General features: G+C 45.5%; 1 protein-coding gene across 1 annotated transcript in view; it reads right to left on the bottom strand.

The window, feature by feature from the left end:
• LOC137358526 (sterol O-acyltransferase 2-like) overlaps positions 1–20,787 on the bottom strand; it is an 86,668-nt gene that overhangs the window by 11,282 nt on the left and 54,599 nt on the right. The window contains exons 9-13 of the mRNA XM_068024443.1: positions 18,208–18,292; positions 15,243–15,288; positions 11,050–11,179; positions 8,143–8,240; positions 1,074–1,172 (exon numbers count right to left, since the gene is read on the bottom strand). Of these exons, the coding sequence (XP_067880544.1) occupies positions 1,074–1,172; positions 8,143–8,240; positions 11,050–11,179; positions 15,243–15,288; positions 18,208–18,292 (458 nt within the window). The remainder of the gene's footprint in view (positions 1–1,073; positions 1,173–8,142; positions 8,241–11,049; positions 11,180–15,242; positions 15,289–18,207; positions 18,293–20,787) is intronic.

The following is a 20,787-nucleotide window of genomic DNA, read 5'->3' as shown; positions in this document are numbered from 1 at the left end:
TGTGCAGTTTTGGTCTACATATTTAATGAAGGATATACTTACATTGGAGGGGGTACAGCCAAATTGGTTCCTGGGATGAGAGGTTTGTCCTATGATGAGAGTAAATTGGGCCTACACTCTCTGGAGTCTAGTAGAATGAGAAGGAATCTCATTGAAACATACAAGATACTGAAGGGGCTTGACAGAGTAGACACTGAGAGATTGTTTCTGCTGGTCGGGGAATCTAGAACACGGGGACACAGTCTCAGGATAAGGGGTCAATCATTCAGGACTGAGATGAGGAGAAATTTCTTTACTCAGAGGGTTGTGGATGTTCTGTCATTGTTGAGTATATTTAAAGGTGAGATAGACAGAGTTTTGGTCTCTTGGGAAATTAAGGGATATGGAGAGTGGGCGGGAAAGTGGAATTGAGGCAGAAGATCAGCCATGATCGTATTGAATGGGGGAGCAGGCTTGAGGGGCTGAATGGCCTACTCCTGCTCCTATTTCTTATGTTTTTTTATGTATCTGTACCTGAATGTTTGTCAATGTGTGTGTCAATGACAATCAGCATATGTGCTTGGGGGAGATGGTGGCATAGTGGTAATGTCACTAAACTAGTAATGCAGAGATGCAGGCCAATGCCCTGGGGACACAGGTTCAAATCCCACCAGGGCAGCTGGTGGAATTTAAATTCAATTAATTAATTTTTAAAAATCTGGAATTGAAAGCTAGTCTTAGTGTCATGAAACTATCATTGATTGTTGTAAAAACCCATCTGGTTCACTAATGTGCCTTTAGGGAAGGAAATCTGCTGTCCTTACCTGGTCTGGCCTACATGTGACTCCAGACCCACGGCAATGTGACTGACTCTTAAATGCTCTCTGAAATGGCCTAGTAAGCCACTCAGTTGCAAATGCTGGCCTTGCCAGTGATGCCCACATCCCATGAAAGAATTTATTAAAAAATCAGGATGTGTATGAATCTGGATGGGCTGCAGCAGCTCTGCATTACAGTGTATTCTGGTTTATGGGCTGTTTCCAGCTTTCTGTTACTCCTGAGTGCAGCGGCCTGTATTTGGCTGGGGTTCTTACCCGTAGGAAGTCACTGTATGTGTAGTAGTAAAGCCAGTCATGGACCACCACATTCCAGGTCCTGTAGTAGTTAGCGAAGGAGGTGGAATTCCACCAGTCCTGGAAATAAAAAAAAGAGCAGAATAAATCACCAGGGTAAGCAGATGAAGAGGGAGTGTCACCACCTCTTGATCATAGCAAGACTAACTAAAATCATCTCAGGGATCGGATCTGACTCGAACTTCCATTTGTGTAGCTCACCGCAGCTACATAGAGGGAGGTAGTGAGACAGGAAAGGTGTTTAGCGACAGAGCAGCATTGCTATCCTTCACTTTTGAGGAGAGATGGAGCATGGGATTAAGGGAGGGAATTCCTAAGGGTACTGCTCTGATAGATGGAAGAACTGCCACCAACAATGCAGCAGGAGAGGGAGAACAAGGAGAAGGGAAGTCTCAGAGAGACACAGGGATTGTGCTCGCCTAGGTACGGGCGAATCTGAGGGCAAATATATTAAAATAAATTCATATGACCATGCAGAGTTGGTGGGACGTGGCAACAACAGAGATGATGGGAGAACGGGATGCTGTTTAACCAAGGACATGAGCTGCAAGTTGTAAAGGGTGGAAGCTGACAGTATGTGAGATGTCCATTCCTGAACTAGGTTGGCATTACAGTGGGCACAGGCAGAGTGAAGTTAGGGCAATGATGCAAAGACAGAAGAAAATCATCTTGGCAATGGACAGATGTGAAGGAAGACATTCAAAAGGACATCGAGATTCCATATTTCTGGACCTAACCTAAAGAGGGTAATGGATTCAAGGCCATTGGATCACAGATAAAGCTGGGAGCTGCTACAGTTTTGCTGACAGTAAACTAGAAAAAATGATTAGTGAGGAACACAAAAGGGAACCCAAAAATGTTTATAAACATATGAAAAGTAAAAGGATAATTAAAGGATTGGTGGGGCCCATTAGGGACAAAGAAGGAAATCTTCTTGTGGAGGCAGAGCATGTGACTGAGGAAGTGAATGAATACGCTGCATCTGTCTTCACGAGAGAAGCGGATAAAGGTAATGTGGCAATAGATTAAAATAGATAGAAAGGAGGCACTAAATAGGTTGTCATTACTCAAAGTTAACAAGTCATCTGGTCCAGATCGGATGCATCCTAGGTTGCTAAGGGAAGCCAGAGTGGAAATAGCAGAAGCTCTGACCACATTCTTTCAATCCTCCTTGGATATTGGAGTGGTGCCTGAAGGCAATGGACAGATGTGATTGCAAATGTTACACCCCTGTTAAAAAAGGCGGAGAGGGTTACAACTGATAACTACAGGTCATTCAGTCCAATATCCAGTGGTGGGAAAACTACTAGATGTTAATTGTATATCAAATGTGTTTAATTGTATGCAGGATGGGGGCATTAAATGGGGATTCACTTGAGCTCCTATAAATAGACACAGATTTAAACTCTGGTTGTTGGGTTAGGAGATGTATGTTTGTAATGGGGAACTCGGTAAATAAATACAAAAGTCTGTAAAGTTTAGGCTCCAGTTCTATCCTTCACCAACTGGCTTTCTGAATTAGAAACTAGAAACCATTGTCAAGGATACTTTGGGCGGAACAAAATGGAGAGGCAGTATAAGCTAAATGGTACTATTTTGAGGGGGTGCAAAAGCTGAGGGACCTGGGGGTACATATTCACAAATCCTTAAAGGTGGCAGGGCATGCTGATGAGACTGTTAAGAAAGTATCCGACTTTATATGACTTTATAACTAGGGACATAGAATACAAAAACAAGGAAGTCAGGCTAAACCTTTCCAAATCTCTGGCTACACCCTCAGCAGAATTATCATGTACAATCCTGTGCATCACACTTTAGGAAGGATGTCAAATCCTTGGAGAGAGTACAGAGGAGATTTACCAGGATGCTACCAGGGATGATGGACTTCAGTTATGTGGAGATTGGAGACGCTGGGATTGTTCTCCTTCAAGCAGAATAAATTAAGGGGAGACCTCGTTGAGGTATTTCAAAATTATGAGGAGCTTTGATGAAGCAAGTAAGGAGAAACTCTTTCCTCTGGCAAGTGGGTCAGGAACCAAAGGTCTGAGATTGAAAATAATTGGCAAAAGAACTAGAGGGGAAATTAGGAGAAATTAATACACACAGATGGGTGTTATCTGGACAAGGGTAGTGGAATTAGATTCCGTAGGAACGGTTAAAAGGCAGTTAAATATGTACTTGATTTGATGGGGAAAGAATGAGATTAAATTGGCAGCTCTTTCAAAGTCCAAAAATTCAAAGTTCAAAAAATGAGAGAGGGACATAGTGAGAGAGACAGATAGAGAGTGTGATAGAAAGAGAGAGAGAGTGAGAGCGAGAGGGAAGAAAGTAAAACAGAGAGGAATATTTTTGGTATTTGTGCCCTGACTGAGCTCCCTCACTGTAACTCCATCCACTGCCATCCTCCTCCGTCCTCTCTCCAGTCCCTTGTCCACTCTTTAAGCTACTCTGCTCTACCACTCAATCCTTCAGCTTTAAGGTAACCTGCTCTGGACCACAGCACCCAACCCCCCACGCTGCTGTTATCTGCCAGTCTGCTGCTACCAGCTTCCGCTCCTTCACTGGAACGTTCCAAGCACGACTGGGTCGGCACTAATTGATTCCTGTGACTCCCGTCCTGTCCTGCGTGATGTATTTTTATAATATGCCAATGATGTGTTGGCGAAATTACATAAATATACACTTCCTTGAACTGGCCGTCTTTGGTGGCCATCTTGTCTGTTTGTGCCACCCAAATAGATCACAGAAAATGGCGATGAGGATGAGATAAAGATCTGTCAATATAGGCAGAAAACAGCAGCAGGAATTGAAGTGAACAAGATTAACCAGCTTCTGGTGACCTATCTGCTCGGATGGTGGAGATTTTGGCTGGTTTGTGCAGAGCCAAAGCCTGGTTGACTGGGATGCCGCAGGGTCCTAGTGTGCCTTAGTTGCAAAGTGCTCGTTTGGAAATATTCTCTTACCCAATCACCGATTACACTGATTTTAGGTATCACTGTTACAGACAGCCACAGTAAAGTGTTTACCGGGTTACTGTTGAATTAGCAACCAGGACAATATGGCTGTGCCCACGTGATACATCGGAAGGCTTGGAACATACGAGAGGGCTCGAGAACCATTCAGTTCATATATTGAAAGAATGGGCATGTTTTTCAGAACTAATAATATATTAGAACGTGAAGGTGAAAGTGAAGAGCCCCAGACTCAGAATAAGGCAATTCTTGAGCACAAGAAAGCAATTTTGCTGAGTAATATTGGCCCGGACGTGTATGGCACACTGACAAACCTTTTTGTTCACAACAAGGCAGAAGGTATCACTCAAAACAATCATCACTAAGTTGGAGACACATTTTAATCCGAATCCACTAGAGATTTGGAATCAGAAACCAGAGAATTAGTCAAACAGTTGGTGAGTACATTGTGGCACTGAAGAATTTATCATTACACTGCAACTTTGGTACATTCTTAAACCGTGCATTACAAGACAGATCCGTGTGTGGATTGGTGGATGAAAGAATCCAATCGAAGTTACTGAACACACAAAATCTTACATTTGAGCTAGTGTGTAAGATCTTCCCACGGAGATGGCATCAAAGAAAGCTCGGGAATTTCATCGTCCGCAGGTGACTAGACCAGCTTCTCTCCACTTTCAGGAGGCTTCCGCCAAGCTTAAAGTGGGGAGACCTAGTCAAAAGAGTGCTGGTAATAGTGGTTTAGTGACTTGTTATCACTGTAAGGGCAACCACACAGCACCGACATGTCAGTACAGAAAATGCCGAATGCTTTAATTGTCAAAAGATAGACCATAATGCAACTGCTTGCCGAGCGAAGGCCAAAGCAGGAAAGAGAATTCATTCCAGTGGTAATGGAAAACAGTGACATCACAAGGCTGGAGGTCACAATCTTGAAGTGAACCCAGAGTGCCTAAGTGAAGAGGAGCTGGGGCTGTACAGCATTTATACCACTAGCAATTACTCAAATGACAGAGACTTTTGTACAAAGGTGTTGGTAAATCAACAGAACATCCACATGCACATGCTGAGAGGTTAAGGAAAACTGAAGTGAATTGAGTTGTGGTACACTTTGGATTGGTCCCAGGAAAAGTGAACAAACCACCAAGATCCTGTAAGTATAGGGAACCTCTTGGGGTGCAAGTAACAGTGAAACAGGAGTGTTCTGTTGAGATTTAGAGTTTAAAGTATATGCCTTCGTGTTCTGTTAAGATTTTAAGTTGAAAATATGTTTCCAAATTGTAGTGTTAAGTTAGTCGTGTTTTGCTTTGTTTACATCTTCAACGGTAAAGCGTTTTGTTTAAAACGTGAAATCTTGTGGCGTAATTCTTTCAGTAATAACTGGGAATTCAACTTTCTCTTTTTAAAAGTTAACGGTCCCTAACGGGATCGTAACATAATTATGTGATGACATCATGATGTAAATAAACACTTTCTTAAACTGGCCATGCTTGGCGTCCATCTTGTGTGTTAGTGACACCCAAATATATCACACCCTGGACACTACTGAGTGATCTCTGCTCTTTGCTTCCTGTGGCTGCTGTCTCCACTCACTCTTCAGAACTCCTCTGCCCACACCCCCTCCCCAACTCCCACGCACCTCCCACCCCCAACACCCCGTTCACTGGACTGGGTGGCCCTGGTTCCTCAAGCTCCTACTGATAGTCTTGATCTTGCATGTTCCTCATCTCCCCACTACTACACAGACCCCTTAGGTATACCTTCCACCCTCTCCTTGCTCCTCTACTGGTCAACTAGATCCACTGGTATACTGCATCAGCTGGTATACCAGAACTGCTGGTATATAGGATCTGCTGGTATACAGGATCAACTGGTAGAAAGAATCTGCTGGTAAAGAGGATCAGCTTGTATACAGGATCGGCTGGTGTTACAAATCCACTGACATACAGGATCCGCTGGTATACAAGATCTGCTGGTATGCGTCATCTGCTGGTAAACAGGATCTACTTTTGTACAGGATCTGGTATACTTGATCTGCTGGTATGCCAGAACTGCTGGTGTACAGGATCATCTGGCATTTGGGATCCACTTGTATAGAAAATCCACTGGTACACAGGATCTGCTGGTGAACTGGATCCGCAGGTATATAGGATCTGCTGGTATACTGCGTCTTCTGGTATACATGATCCGCAGGTATATCAGATCTACTGGCATACTGCAGGAGCCTTGGTGACGAGGGAAGTTGTTTACAGAGAAGTGACATGTCAAGGTTTATGGTGGTCAAAGTTGGTTTCATTTTGGACATTGTTTTGAGTCAGTTGGGGGTCAGCTTGTTAAGAGAGAAGCCACCAGCTCATCCTTTTCCACCCCTTTGAGAAACCCTAAGAATCCAGTGTGTGGACTGGAGAAATTGATGCCGCCAGATTAAACTTCAACGTTGCCTGAAGAGAACTGCTCCAAGAAAGATCCCAGTGACAGCCGTCTACGAGTATCTGGATGCCAGACTAAAAGGGCCAGTGGAGAACATCGCATATCTTGTCCTTTTTTCTGTCAAGAATTAACAAGTATTTAGCCAAAGGTTTTTTTTTGTCTTTTTGTAAAGAGATCTCCGCAGAGAAAACTTTTTTTTCTTTAACCGGGGTGTGTGTGTGTGTACTAGGCTAATTTAGAAAGGAGCTTTCATATTTCAACCTGCATGTTAATACTTTGCATCTTTATTGAATAAGTCTTGTTTTATAGTAAATTAATAATTTTCTTGTTTATTAAAGAAACCTGGTTGGTGGATTTTATTCTGAAATAAAAATAGAGTATACATACATTCAAAAACTGGTTAACCGGAGAAAAGGGCTTTTTTTTGGCTTACAACTGTTTCTTAGGAATAATAAAATAATTGGGTTTGCCCCATTCTGGTAGGATATTTCTGGGTCGGTGAGGTGTCCCAGAGTCGAATAGTCGGATGCCACTCGAAGTCTCTCCAGGTGAGGTTGATGAACAGTCATTCAAGGTAGGCATTCAAGGCAATTCGTCTGCAGCAGGCATCACAAAGGTCTTTCAGCAAAGAGTGTAGCAACAGGCCTACTTGGGTTTTGAAGTAGCAATCCTGCAATAGAAGCTTTCTTGAGATTTCAGGATCTCCCAAAACACAAGAGGCAACAGGAATCACTGTTGAGGCAGGGATTCTTCAAAGACTGGAGGCAATAGGAATGTTACCTTTCAAACTGCAGGGGCTTTCTCTCTGCAAAGCAGTCTTCCTCCACAGAGAGTAGCAACCCATCTTTTCCTCTCTCCAGGCAGACCACAGCTGCACCTCAAATGTAAGATTTCTTTCCAAGAAATGCAAGTCTTCTTTACAGAGAGTAGGTCTTTTCTCTGGTCTGCAAAACAGGTCCCAGCCAGGTCTCACTGTATGCTGCTGGTCCAGCTCGCTGGTCTTTCACAATGCAAAGTGAAACTAAAACCCACAATCAAGTCATGTGACAGTCATAAATCTTCCTGTCATTTCCCTGTTGGGCTGCTTGGAAACAGGTGCCTTGCAGTCGTGCACATTTCACTCAGTCCACAATTCAAATATTAGCTCTTAAAGCATTTTTTGCAAAGAAAAAATAGAAGCACTCACATAACAAATGTCACTGAACCAAAATCCTGGAACTCCCTCCCTAACAGCACTGTTGATGTACCTACACCCCAAGGACTGCAGTGGTTCAAGAAGGCAGCTCACCACCACCTTCAAAGACAATTAGGGATGGGCAATAAATGCTGGCCGAGCCAGCGACGCCCACACCCCAGGAATACATTTTTAAAAAGAATACAGTGTATCTGATGCACAACTGAGCACCTGATCAGGTGGGACCATCTCAAGCTCTAGCACCTGGAGACAACCCCTGGCTTCCTTCTTCCATAATCAACCATCCGTTTATACCATTCTCCACTTTCCCCTTCACCCTCATAGGTGCGAGGAGCTCACGGGCATCTTTATCATTGCTGCTCAGTCACGTTTCCCCAGCCTTGGCCACTGCCCTCGGTCATGTGACTGAGCCACCATGTTCTTCCCCCATTACCTTGTAGAACATTCTGTCTCCGAAACGTAGCATCTCAGCGAAGGCATTGAGCCAGCAATGGAGGAAGGCGAAGAAGGACAGGAGCAGCAGGAAGGTACCTGGAGGAGAGATCAGATCAGTTATCAGCCCGTCCAGCTCCCCATCATTTCTGATCTTTAAAATTAAATTCAAATAAAGCAAACCCACCAACATGGTCCCCCCTCCCCCCAAATACCCTCCTCTCCTGAAGGTGCTCACTGCTGACTTTAGCACAGTGCCATTACTCCTGTACCTCCATCAGTACCCAGTGTTCATGCAGCTGTCAGCTATTCAACCACATGGGGCATCGCAGCAGGGTCGGACCCTGTCCTCACTTGGCATTCATACACATGTAGTTTCCAGCAGGGAATCACCGGGCAGAGACAGGAGCTCTCCTGCCTAACCCACAGGAGTTGGAACCAAGCAGGGCATTTACCACCATCCACACCCCCCCCCCCCACCACCCTCCCCAATCTATGAGTGCAATTCTCTTCTCACTTGCAATCATTTTCATAATGAGTTGGTAGATCTCCTGTGGTGTTGCTCACAGCTAGTCTCAGGCCTGCAGCAACCTGAACACACTCGCAAAAATCCAGGCTGACACTCCAGTGCAGTATTACGTCATTGGCTGTAAAGTACTTTGGGACATCCTGGGGTCATGAAGGGCGCTATAGAAATGTAAGTCATTCTTTCTCTTCAAACTACAGCAAATTTACTGAAGCAATCTATCATATGGCTAACAAAGTAAAAATATTACACATTTTACTGCTGCTGAAAGTGATATACCTCAGATATACTCGAATACGCTACCACTTAACAGAACTTGCCTAAGAAACCAGTAACTCCTTCCGTCCACAAAACTCTTTATTCTCAGCGATTTACATTCTAAAAAGCTCTACGTCCTGCGATGCAGTAAGTCCTGGGGGATGATACCATATTCGACAACATCCGATGTAACTACCCATACTTAGGACAAGAGGAGCTGAGCCTGTCTCTGTTTGTGGGTTATGCGATACCTCCTTTATAAAAGGGGGTCTGAGAAAAACAATAAAAATATTTGCATTTATATAGCACCATTCACGACCACCAGACACCCCAAAGGCCTTTACAGCCAGTGAAGTACTTTTGAAGTCACTATTGTAATGTAGGAAATGCAGCAGCCAATTTGCACACAGCAAGATCCCACAAACAACAATGTGATGATGACCAGATAGTCTGTTTTTAGTGATGCTGATTGAGAGATAACTATTGGCCAAGACACTGGGAGGCCTCCCCTGCTCTTCTTCGAAATAGTGCCATGGGATCTTTGACATCCACTCGAGGAGGCAGATTGGGCCTCGGTTTAACATCTGATCTGAAAGACGGTACCTCCAACAGTGCAGCACTCCCTCAGTACTGCACTGGATTTGTCAGCCTAGGTTTTTGTGCTCAAGTCCTGGAGTGGGACTTTTACCCGAGAGTGCTTGCAACTGAGCCACGCTGACACTGGAAAATTGTTTGGGGCCTCAGGTCATGTCCCACGCCTGAACCCTGAAGTGGGCCTCACCTCTGCTGAGGGCGAGCTGATCCACTGGCCTTCCACCAGGCTGCGGATGCAAGATCTCATGGCCTTGGAGGCCCCGCCCTGTGCCACACCCCTTCCTCTCCATCATATGGCCAAAGTACACTCTGAGGGAAGGGGAGGGCCCAATGAGAGTGCGCTGAAGGGCTATGGATATTCAGCCCTTATTTATACATTCCTCAGCCTTCCTTCCCCAAAACCTTGCTCCCTTGTCATTCACATGATTATGAAAAATATTTATCTTCCTTATTTTAGGGTTAGGAAATTGGCTGAATGGAAGAAGACAGAGAGTAGGGATAAAGGGTAGGTACTCTAATTGACAGGATGTGACTAGTGATATCCCACAAGGATCTGTGTTGGGACCTCAACTATTCACTGTATTTATTAACGACTTAGATGATGGGACAGAAAGCAACGTATCCAAATTTGCTGATAACACAAAGATGGGCGGCATTGTAAACAGTGTAGATGGAAATGTAAAAGTACAAAGAGTTATTTGATAGATTAAGTGAATGGGCAAAACTGTGGCAAATGGATTTCATTTTAAGTAAACGTGAGGACCTTCGAACAGGGTACTTTCTAAATGGTGAGAAACTAGAATTAGTGGAGGTCCACAGAGACTTGGGGGTCCAGGTACACAGATCATTAAAATGTCACGGACAGGTACAGAAAGTAATCAAAAAGATTAATGGAATGCTGACCTTTATATCTCGAGGACTAGAATACAGGGGGGTAGAAGTCATGCTTCAGTTACACAAAGCCCTGATTAGACCACACCTGGAGTTACTGTGAGCAGTTCTGGGCACCACACCTTAGGAAGGATTTATTAGCCTTGGAGGGAGTGCAGTGTAGATTTACCAGAATGATACCTGGACTCCAAGGGTTAAATTACGAGGAGAAATTACACAAACTCGGGTTGTATTCCCTGGAATTTAGAAGGTACAGAGGCTGTGTTCATTGAAGTTTTCAAGATATTATGGGGAACAGCTGGGGGCAGATTGTGAGGAATTATTTCCACTTATTGGAAATCTAGGACTAGGCTGCAGTCTAAAAATGAGAGCCAGGCCTTTCAGGAGTGAAATTCAGAAACGCTGCTACACATTCTCTTCTGCAAACAGCAATTGATGTTAGATCAACTGTTAATTTTATATCGGAGATTGGTAGATTTTTGTTAGCCACAGGTATTAAGGAATTTGGGACAAAGGCTTCAAACCATCTTTTCATCATCTACCGCCTGTTACCCAGCGTGTTCACATGTTCATGTCAAGACAGTGTCCATTTCCCCAGGCCCTTGGTATTCCTGAACAAAACCTTCCCACTGCCTGTACCTGGTAACGTTGCGTTGAATATTGATAAAACAAGCGTCTTGGTGCTGAAGGGCTGTTTGCTCATGTTGGTGAACACTGGGATACACAGCCTCACTAAGATGAAGTAACAATAGAAGAGGCAACCGAGAACCTGTGAGTGAAGAAGACAAAGACCACAGTTCTACAGATGAGGAATGTACAGATGAATCATGAGCTTAGTTTCAGTAAGTATCCTCAGTACACTACCATTCCTTTCCTTGAAGTCATTCCCCTTCCCTACCCCTTTGACAGGGAGTGGGTGTTTGCCATTCTGCCACTATCCCCTCACACATACAATCAACTGGCTCTCCAACCACCAACTAAATTCAATCATCACAGTTGTTTCTTGTTGTATATACACAACTCACACATTCAGAGCCTGGGTCCATTCTCCGGCCATTTGTTAAGCCAATCCAGGCTGGAAGTCAATGACCTGAGGCTTGGGTCACTGAGCAGGGGGACAAAGGTTCAATGCTACTAAACCTTTGGGTGACCAAAACGATGCTACATCGGGAGAATGGCAAATCAGAGAGGGAATGAAGATCAAACAGGGACCTCCAGTCAAGACAGGACCTCATGATTCCTTCTGGTTATAGGCTGTAAAAGCACCCTCTCTGTCTCACACTCAACCTTTAATCAATCACTCTGCAATCAATCAATCACCCTGCAATCCATCAATCACCCTACAATCAATCACTCTGCAATCCATCAATCACTCTGCAATCCATCAATCACTCTGCAATCAATCACCCTGCAATCAATCACTCTTCAATCCATCAATCACCCTGCAATCCATCACCCTGCAATCCATCAATCAACCTGCAATCCATCACCCTGCAATCCATCAATCACTCTGCAATCAATCACTCTGCAATCCATCACCCTGCAATCCATCAATCACCCTGCAATCCATCAATCACTCTGCAATCCATCACCCTGCAATCCATCAATCACTCTGCAATCAATCACCCTGCAATCCATCAATCACTCTGCAATCCATCACCCTGCAATCCATCAATCACCCTGCAATCAATCACCCTGCAATCCATCAATCACCCTGCAATCCATCACCCTGCAATCCATCAATCACCCTGCAATCAATCACCCTGCAATCCATCAATCACTCTGCAATCCATCACCCTGCAATCCATCAATCACCCTGCAATCAATCACCCTGCAATCCATCAATCACCCTGCAATCAATCAATCACTCTGCAATCAATCACTCTGCAATCCATCACTCTGCAATCCATCAATCAACCTGCAATCCATCAATCACCCTGCAATCCATCACTCTTCAATCCATCACCCTGCAATCAATCACTCTGCAATCCATCAATCACCCTGCAATCAATCACTCTGCAATCCATCAATCACCCTGCAATCCATCAGTCACCCTGCAATCAATCACTCTGCAATCAATCAATCACCCTGCAATCAATCACTCTGCAATCCATCAATCACCCTGCAATCCATCAGTCACCCTGCAATCAATCACTCTGCAATCCATCAATCACCCTGCAATCCATCAGTCACCCTGCAATCAATCAATCACCCTGCAATCAATCACTCTGCAATCCATCAATCACCCTGCAATCAATCACTCTGCAATCCATCAATCACCCTGCAATCCATCAGTCACCCTGCAATCAATCACTCTGCAATCCATCAATCACCCTGCAATCAATCACTCTGCAATCCATCAATCACCCTGCAATCCATCAATCACCCTGCAATCAATCACTCTTCAATCCATCAATCACCCTGCAATCCATCACCCTGCAATCCATCAATCAACCTGCAATCCATCACCCTGCAATCCATCAATCACTCTGCAATCAATCACTCTGCAATCCATCACCCTGCAATCCATCAATCACCCTGCAATCCATCAATCACTCTGCAATCCATCACCCTGCAATCCATCAATCACTCTGCAATCAATCACCCTGCAATCCATCAATCACTCTGCAATCCATCACCCTGCAATCCATCAATCACCCTGCAATCAATCACCCTGCAATCCATCAATCACCCTGCAATCCATCACCCTGCAATCCATCAATCACCCTGCAATCAATCACCCTGCAATCCATCAATCACTCTGCAATCCATCACCCTGCAATCCATCAATCACCCTGCAATCAATCACCCTGCAATCCATCAATCACCCTGCAATCAATCAATCACTCTGCAATCAATCACTCTGCAATCCATCACTCTGCAATCCATCAATCAACCTGCAATCCATCAATCACCCTGCAATCCATCACTCTTCAATCCATCACCCTGCTATCAATCACTCTGCAATCCATCAATCACCCTGCAATCAATCACTCTGCAATCCATCAATCACCCTGCAATCCATCAGTCACCCTGCAATCAATCACTCTGCAATCAATCAATCACCCTGCAATCAATCACTCTGCAATCCATCAATCACCCTGCAATCCATCAGTCACCCTGCAATCAATCACTCTGCAATCCATCAATCACCCTGCAATCCATCAGTCACCCTGCAATCAATCAATCACCCTGCAATCAATCACTCTGCAATCCATCAATCACCCTGCAATCAATCACTCTGCAATCCATCAATCACCCTGCAATCCATCAGTCACCCTGCAATCAATCACTCTGCAATCCATCAATCACCCTGCAATCAATCACTCTGCAATCCATCAATCACCCTGCAATCCATCAGTCACCCTGCAATCAATCACTCTGCAATCAATCAATCACCCTGCAATCAATCACTCTGCAATCCATCAATCACCCTGCAATCCATCAGTCACCCTGCAATCAATCACTCTGCAATCAATCAATCAATCACCCTGCAATCAATCACTCTGCAATCCATCAATCACCCTGCAATCCATCAGTCACCCTGCAATCAATCACTCTGCAATCAATCAATCAATCACCCTGCAATCAATCACTCTGCAATCCATCAATCACCCTGCAATCCATCAGTCACCCTGCAATCAATCACTCTGCAATCAATCAATCACCCTGCAATCAATCACTCTGCAATCCATCAATCACCCTGCAATCAATCAATCAATGCAATCAATCACTCTGCAATCCATCAATCACTCTGCAATCCATCAATCACCCTGCAATCCATCAATCACCCTGCAATCAATCACTCTGCAATCCATCAATCACCCTGCAATCCATCAGTCACCCTGCAATCAATCACTCTGCAATCAATCACCCTGCAATCAATCACTCTGCAATCCATCAATCACCCTGCAATCCATCAGTCACCCTGCAATCAATCACTCTGCAATCAATCAATCAATCACCCTGCAATCAATCACTCTGCAATCCATCAATCACCCTGCAATCCATCAGTCACCCTGCAATCAATCACTCTGCAATCAATCAATCACCCTGCAATCAATCACTCTGCAATCCATCAATCAACCTGCAATCAATCAATCAATGCAATCAATCACTCTGCAATCCATCAATCACCCTGCAATCAACCCAACTGGTTTTCCAGCCATTTAAAAGTTGCATTTCCCTCCAGATCTCCAGCCATCCTTAATAATGCTGGATGTCAGGAACCCATGAGTCCATTGTACCCAGTGTTTCTAATTAAAGCAAAATACTGCGGATGCAGGAAATCTGAAATAAAAACAGAAAGTGCTGGAAATAGTCAGCAGGTCTGGCAGTGTCCATAGAGAGAAGCAGGGTTAACGTTTCAGGTCTGTGACCCTTCGTCGGAACCCAGAATCAGAGTCTGATGAAGGGTCACAGACCTGAAATGTTAACCCCGCTTCTCTCTACGGATGCTGCCAGACCTGCTGAGTATTTCCAGCACTTTCTGTTTTTATACCCAGTGTTTGTATTGAGTAAGAGATGCCTATTCTTCACTTGCCTGGAATGATAAAACCCCTGCCCATACTTCAGTCGTCACTTCAGGTGCCCAATGTCATGTCTGGGGGAAATTGTTGGGAGTAGTGGGCGGGGGAACTGGAGTCAATCTCTGCCCCCTCCAAGCTCAAACATGTAAAGGGAGCTTCCTTGTGAGTAGACTGGGGAGCTGGTGTAACTCAGCTGGACGTTCCTGTTGAGCTCACTGACTCCTGCAACCATCTTCCAGTATTTCCTCCTCTTCGGCAGACCATACAAGATTTAGATTTATAAAAATCACATGTCATTCTCACCTGAGCAAAATTCAGTGCCACATACTTCCATCTGATCTTTGGAGTTCTGCAATAAAACAGACCCATGATGAAATTTCAAAGGAAGGTTCCTGTTTCTATTGCATCGGTCACAACCTCAGCATGTCCCAAAGCTTTAGTCAATGAAGTACTTTCTGAAGTGTTGTCATTGGTGTAATGTGGGAAACGCAGCAGCCAATGTTTGCACAGCAAGCTCCCACAAACAGCAATGTGATAATGACCCAGATAATCTGTTTTTGCGGTTGATTGAGGATAAATATTGGCCAGGACACTGGGGATAAATCCACCGCTGTTCTTCGAAATAGTGCCATGGGATCTTTTATGCCTACCTGAGAGGGCCTCAGTTTAAAATATTGGACAGTGCAGCACTCCCTCAGTACTGCACTGGAGTGTCAGCCGAGACTTTGTGCTAAAGTGTCTGGAGTGTTTGACAAATTTGTTAGAGTTCTTTGAGGATATAACATGCAGAGTGGATAAAGGGGAACCTGTAGATGTAGTGTATTTGGATTTTCAGAAGGCGTTCGATAAGGTGCCACATAAAAGGTTATTGCACAAAATAAGAGCTCAGGGTATTGGGGGTAATGTGTTAGCATGGATTAAAAATTGGTTAACACACAGAAGGCAGAGAGTTGGGATCAATGGGTCTTTTTCAGGTTGGAAAGCCGTAACTAGTGGGGTGCCACGAGGATCAGTCCTAGGGTCTCAACTATTTACTACCTATATCAATGACTTAGAGGAAGGGACAGAGTGTAGTGTATCCAATTTGCTGACGAAACAAAAATAGGTGGGAAGGCATATTGTGATGAGGACACAAAGAATCTGCAAAGTGATATAGATAGGTTAAGTGAGTGGGCAAAAACTTGGTAGATGGAGTTCAGTGTGGGAAAGTGAGAGCTCATTCACTTTGGTAGGAAGAATAAAAAGGCAGATTATTTACATAAAGACTACAAAATACTGCAGTACAGACGGATCTGGGTGTTCTTGTACATGAAACACAAAAAGTTAGCATGCAAGTGCAGCAAGTAATTAGGAAGGCAAATGGAATTTTGGCCTTTATTGCTTGGGGGTTAGAGTTTAAAAATAGGGACGTCTTATTACAACTGTACAGGGTGTTGGTGAGGATACACCTGGAGTACTGTGTACAGTTTTGGTCCCCGTATTTAAGGAACAATATACTAGCATTGGAGGCAGTTCAGAAAAGGTTCACTAGGCTGATTCCTGGGATGATGGGGTTGTCTTATCAAGAACGGCTAAACAAGTTAGGCCTTTATTCATTGGAGTTTAGAAGAATGAGAGGTGATCTTATTGAAACATAGAAGATTTTAAGGGGGCTTGACAGGGTAGATGTTGAGAATATGTTTCCACTAGCGGGGGAATCTCAAACTAGGGGACATAGTTACAGAATAAGGGGGCACACATTTAAAACTGAGATGCGAAGGAATTTCTTCTCTCAGAGGGTGGTGAATCTCTAGAATTCTCTAACTCAGAGAGTTGTGGAGGCTAGGTCACTAAATGCATTTGAGGAGGAGGTGGATAGATTTTTGAAATCTCGGTGAGTCGAGGGGTATGCGGAGCAGGCCCAGAATGAGGAGTTGAGGCCTGGGACAGATCAGCCATGATCTTATTGAATGGTGGGGCAGGCTTGAGGGACTGAATGGCCTACTCCTGCTCCTATTTCTTATGTTCTTATGAGTGGGATTGGAATTATCAACCTTCTGACTCAGAGCACTACCCACTGAACCACAGTTGTACACACAGCATTCATACCGAATATTGTAGAGTGACTTTCACTCAGTGACATCTACAGTACTGAACCACTCCACATTCAGACAGAAGCTTCCTGTACTTCCTGGCTAAGTGTTGTGGAACTCCGCCACACCAAGCAAGACAGCACACCGTCAACCCCTGGGTCTGTGCTGAGAGAACTGATCTCTCAGTGGGGCTGACACTGCCACAATTGGCCTGCGCTTCCCTCTGGGTTGGGGGGGTGGTGGGGTGAAATGACATACGCCCGAGGTCCTGCTCCTGAGCACTACCCGCTGAGTCCTGCTGGAAAGTACGTGCATGTATGTATTTGTCCAGTAAGGACAGGACCACCGTCCACAGTCAAATATACCCCGGCACTCAATTGCTGACAATCTTATGCGAAGTCCCAAGACTGGGAACGGATAATGAACAGTGGTGATGAAACTTTATTCTAACACAGAAGAGGGATCTGGGATACTGGCGGATAAAGGCCCGAAGCCATCAGCACAGAGTGCGGCAGCAGTAGCGAGAGCAAACAGAGCCTTGGGCTGTATAACAGGGGGGATAGAGCAGAAATCTGAATGATTGATTTTGTACAGAGTGCTGGTCCAGTCCCACCTGGAGTACTGAGTACCATTCTGGGCTCCGTATCGTGAGAAAAACACCAAGATATTGGAGAGGATGCAGCGAAGGGCATCTAAACTGCAAACTGATATAGGCCACTGGGTTATGGGGAGAGGCTGCAGAAACTGGGAGCAAAGAGGCTCAGAAGGATTCAAGATCATAAAGCACATGGCCAAGTTAAACATCAAAATGTTTAACACAGTCAAAGATTGTACAAGAGGCACAATCTGAGACTTAGAAGATGGAGGGTGAAAGGACAGTTGAGACTTAACACCTTTACACAGAGGGAGGTGAAAGTATGGAACAGGCTGCCCAACGAGGCAGTGGGGTCGATTTGAACCTGCTGACAGAGAGGGTTGGATAAGTACCTGGAGGAATTTCTGATAGAGGGGCATGAGGCTGGATGGACCACATGTTCCATGTCTGGCTCACAATTGAAGGATGATCACCGGGGAGTGGATCCCATGCCCCAACCGGAAAGGAAGGAAGAAATCGAGGGAATCTAAGAAGAGAAACAAAGTCCCCTTCCATGAGAAGGACACCTGGAACCGAATGACTAGTTAGTGACACGGCATACCTGGGATAAGAGTCTCGATAGATTAGAGTGGGGCAGAACAAGAAGTAGAGGTAACTGGAGAACTCTTGCATCTGAAGCACTTCACCTAATAAATAAAAGAAGAAAAATTAAATCAATTTACAAACCACCATTTCATTCAGTCAGATTGGCTTCATACGTCGGCTTTTTGCATAAGACAGAGTCTCAGTACTAAAATTCCTTTTAAAATGGTCTCCTTGGAGAAGATTTTGTGAGTGCTGAATCGGGGTCAGAGGTGAGGCATGGACACTGGGTGAGCACTGGATCGGGGTCAGAGGTGAGGCAATGGACACTGGGTGAGCACTGGATCGGCGTCAGAGGTGAGGCAATGGACACTGGGTGAGCACTGGATCGGGGTCAGAGGTGAGGCAATGGACACTGGGTGAGCACTGGATCGGGGTCAGATGTGAGGCATGGACACTGGGTGAGCACTGGAACGGGGTCAGAGGTGAGGCATGGACACTGGGTGAGTACTGGATCGGGGTCAGAGGTGAGGCATGGACACTGGGTGAGCACTGGACAGGGTCAGAGGTGAGGCATAGACACTGGGTGAGCACTGGATCGGGGTCAGAGGTGAGGCATGGACACTGGATGAGCACTGGACAGGGTCAGAGGTGAGGCATGGACACTGGGTGAGCACTGGATCAGGGTCAGAGGTGAGGCAATGGACACTGGGTGAGCACTGGATCGGGGTCAGAGGTGAGGCAATGGACACTGGGTGAGCACTGGATCAGGGTCAGAGGTGAGGCATGGACACTGGGTGAGCACTAGATCGGGGTCAGAGGTGAGGCATGGACACTGGGTGAGCACTGGATCGGGGTCAGAAGTGAGGCATGGACACTGGGTGAGCACTGGATCAGGATCAGAGGTGAGGCATGGACACTGGGTGAGCACTGGATCAGGGTCAGAGGTGAGGCATGGACACTGGGTGAGCACTGGATCGGGGTCAGAGGTGAGGCAAGGACACTGGGTGAGCACTGGACCGGGGTCAGAGGTGAGGCATGGACACTGGGTGAGCACTGGATCGGGGTCAGAGGTGAGGCATGGACACTGGGTGAGCACTGGACAGGGTCAGAGGTGAGGCATGGGCACTGGGTGAGCACTGGATCAGGGTCAGAGGTGAGGCATGGACACTGGGTGAGCACTGGATCGGGTCAGAGGTGAGGCATGGACACTGGGTGAGCACTGGATCGGGGTCAGAGGTGAGGCATGGACACTGGGTGAGCACTGGAGCGGGGTCAGAGGTGAGGCATGGACACTGGGTGAGCACTGGATCGGGTCAGAGGTGAGGCATGGACACTGGGTGAGCACTGGAGCGGGGTCAGAGGTGAGGCATGGACACTGGGTGAGCACTGGATCGGGTCAGAGGTGAGGCATGGACACTGGGTGAGCACTGGAGCAGGGTCAGAGGTGAGGCATGGACACTGGGTGAGCACTGGACAGGGTCACAGGTGAGGCATGGACACTGGGTGAGCACTGGACAGGGTCACAGGTGAGGCATGGACACTGGGTGAGCACTGGATCGGGGTCAGAGATGAGGCAATGGACACTGGGTGAGCACTGGATCGGGGTCAGAGGTGATGTTACACCACTCACTAGCTAGTTGCAGACGTGGGCGAGATACCAGAGGTAAAATAACACCAAGGAAATTACTTGAGAAAAGTAGGAAGAAAACTGAGGGCAAGAGGGACCCAAAGGAAGTGTTTTATAAAACACATAGGAAAAGCAATAGACTCAATTCCAGAACAGAGGTAGGACGATGGTGACAAATAAACTGGGTTACAAATGTAATACCTCCTGGTGCCAGCAGGCGGTGGTATATTCCTTTCCACACAAAGTCTGTCACTTGCTCACAAACTGACAGTGTTTGATCCCAGAGTGAAGAGCAGACAGGCTAATGGAACAGAACTATTCACACAGGATAGTTACTGGGTAACACACCATACCCAAGGACTCGACTAATTGAAGTGCCTATGGCTAGTGGATTGGTGAAGACTATGAATGAATGCCATTAAGTTCAGGCAGAATGTGTTGCAAGTGAATAGCAGTTGAATGGAACTGAGCTGCACTTTGAGCTTTCACCAGGTACAAACACAACAGCAAACTTTAACAACATCATTATCCCTGTCCAATCCCGGTGAAAACAAACTGTAAAATGAGAGGGTAGAGGAACACACAACTTCATATTTCACGAAAAAAGAGAAAAACTAACAAAGCAAATTGATGATGAGTTGAAATATTTAAAGATAAACTGAACCATCTTTCTCATCAGAAACATGGCCACAGAACATGACACTATTGTGAGCTAAAAGAAAACATCCAAAGTCAGGTACAGCACGGGGTTCGATACAGAGTAAAGCTCCCTCTACACTGTCCCCATCAAATACTCCCAGGACAGGTACAGTACGGGGTTAGATACAGAGTAAAGCTCCCTCTATACTGTCCCCATCAAATACTCCCAGGACAGGTACAGCACGGGGTTAGATACAGAGTAAAGCTCCCTCTACACTGTCCCCATCAAACACTCCCAGGACAGGTACAGTACGGGGTTAGATACAGAGT

Source organism: Heterodontus francisci, chromosome X (genome assembly GCF_036365525.1).
Source record: "Heterodontus francisci isolate sHetFra1 chromosome X, sHetFra1.hap1, whole genome shotgun sequence".
In the NCBI taxonomy this organism is placed as follows: Eukaryota; Metazoa; Chordata; class Chondrichthyes; order Heterodontiformes; family Heterodontidae; genus Heterodontus; species Heterodontus francisci.
Note: the sequence above shows the minus strand (reverse complement) of the source record. Positions and strands in the feature narration are given on the sequence as shown.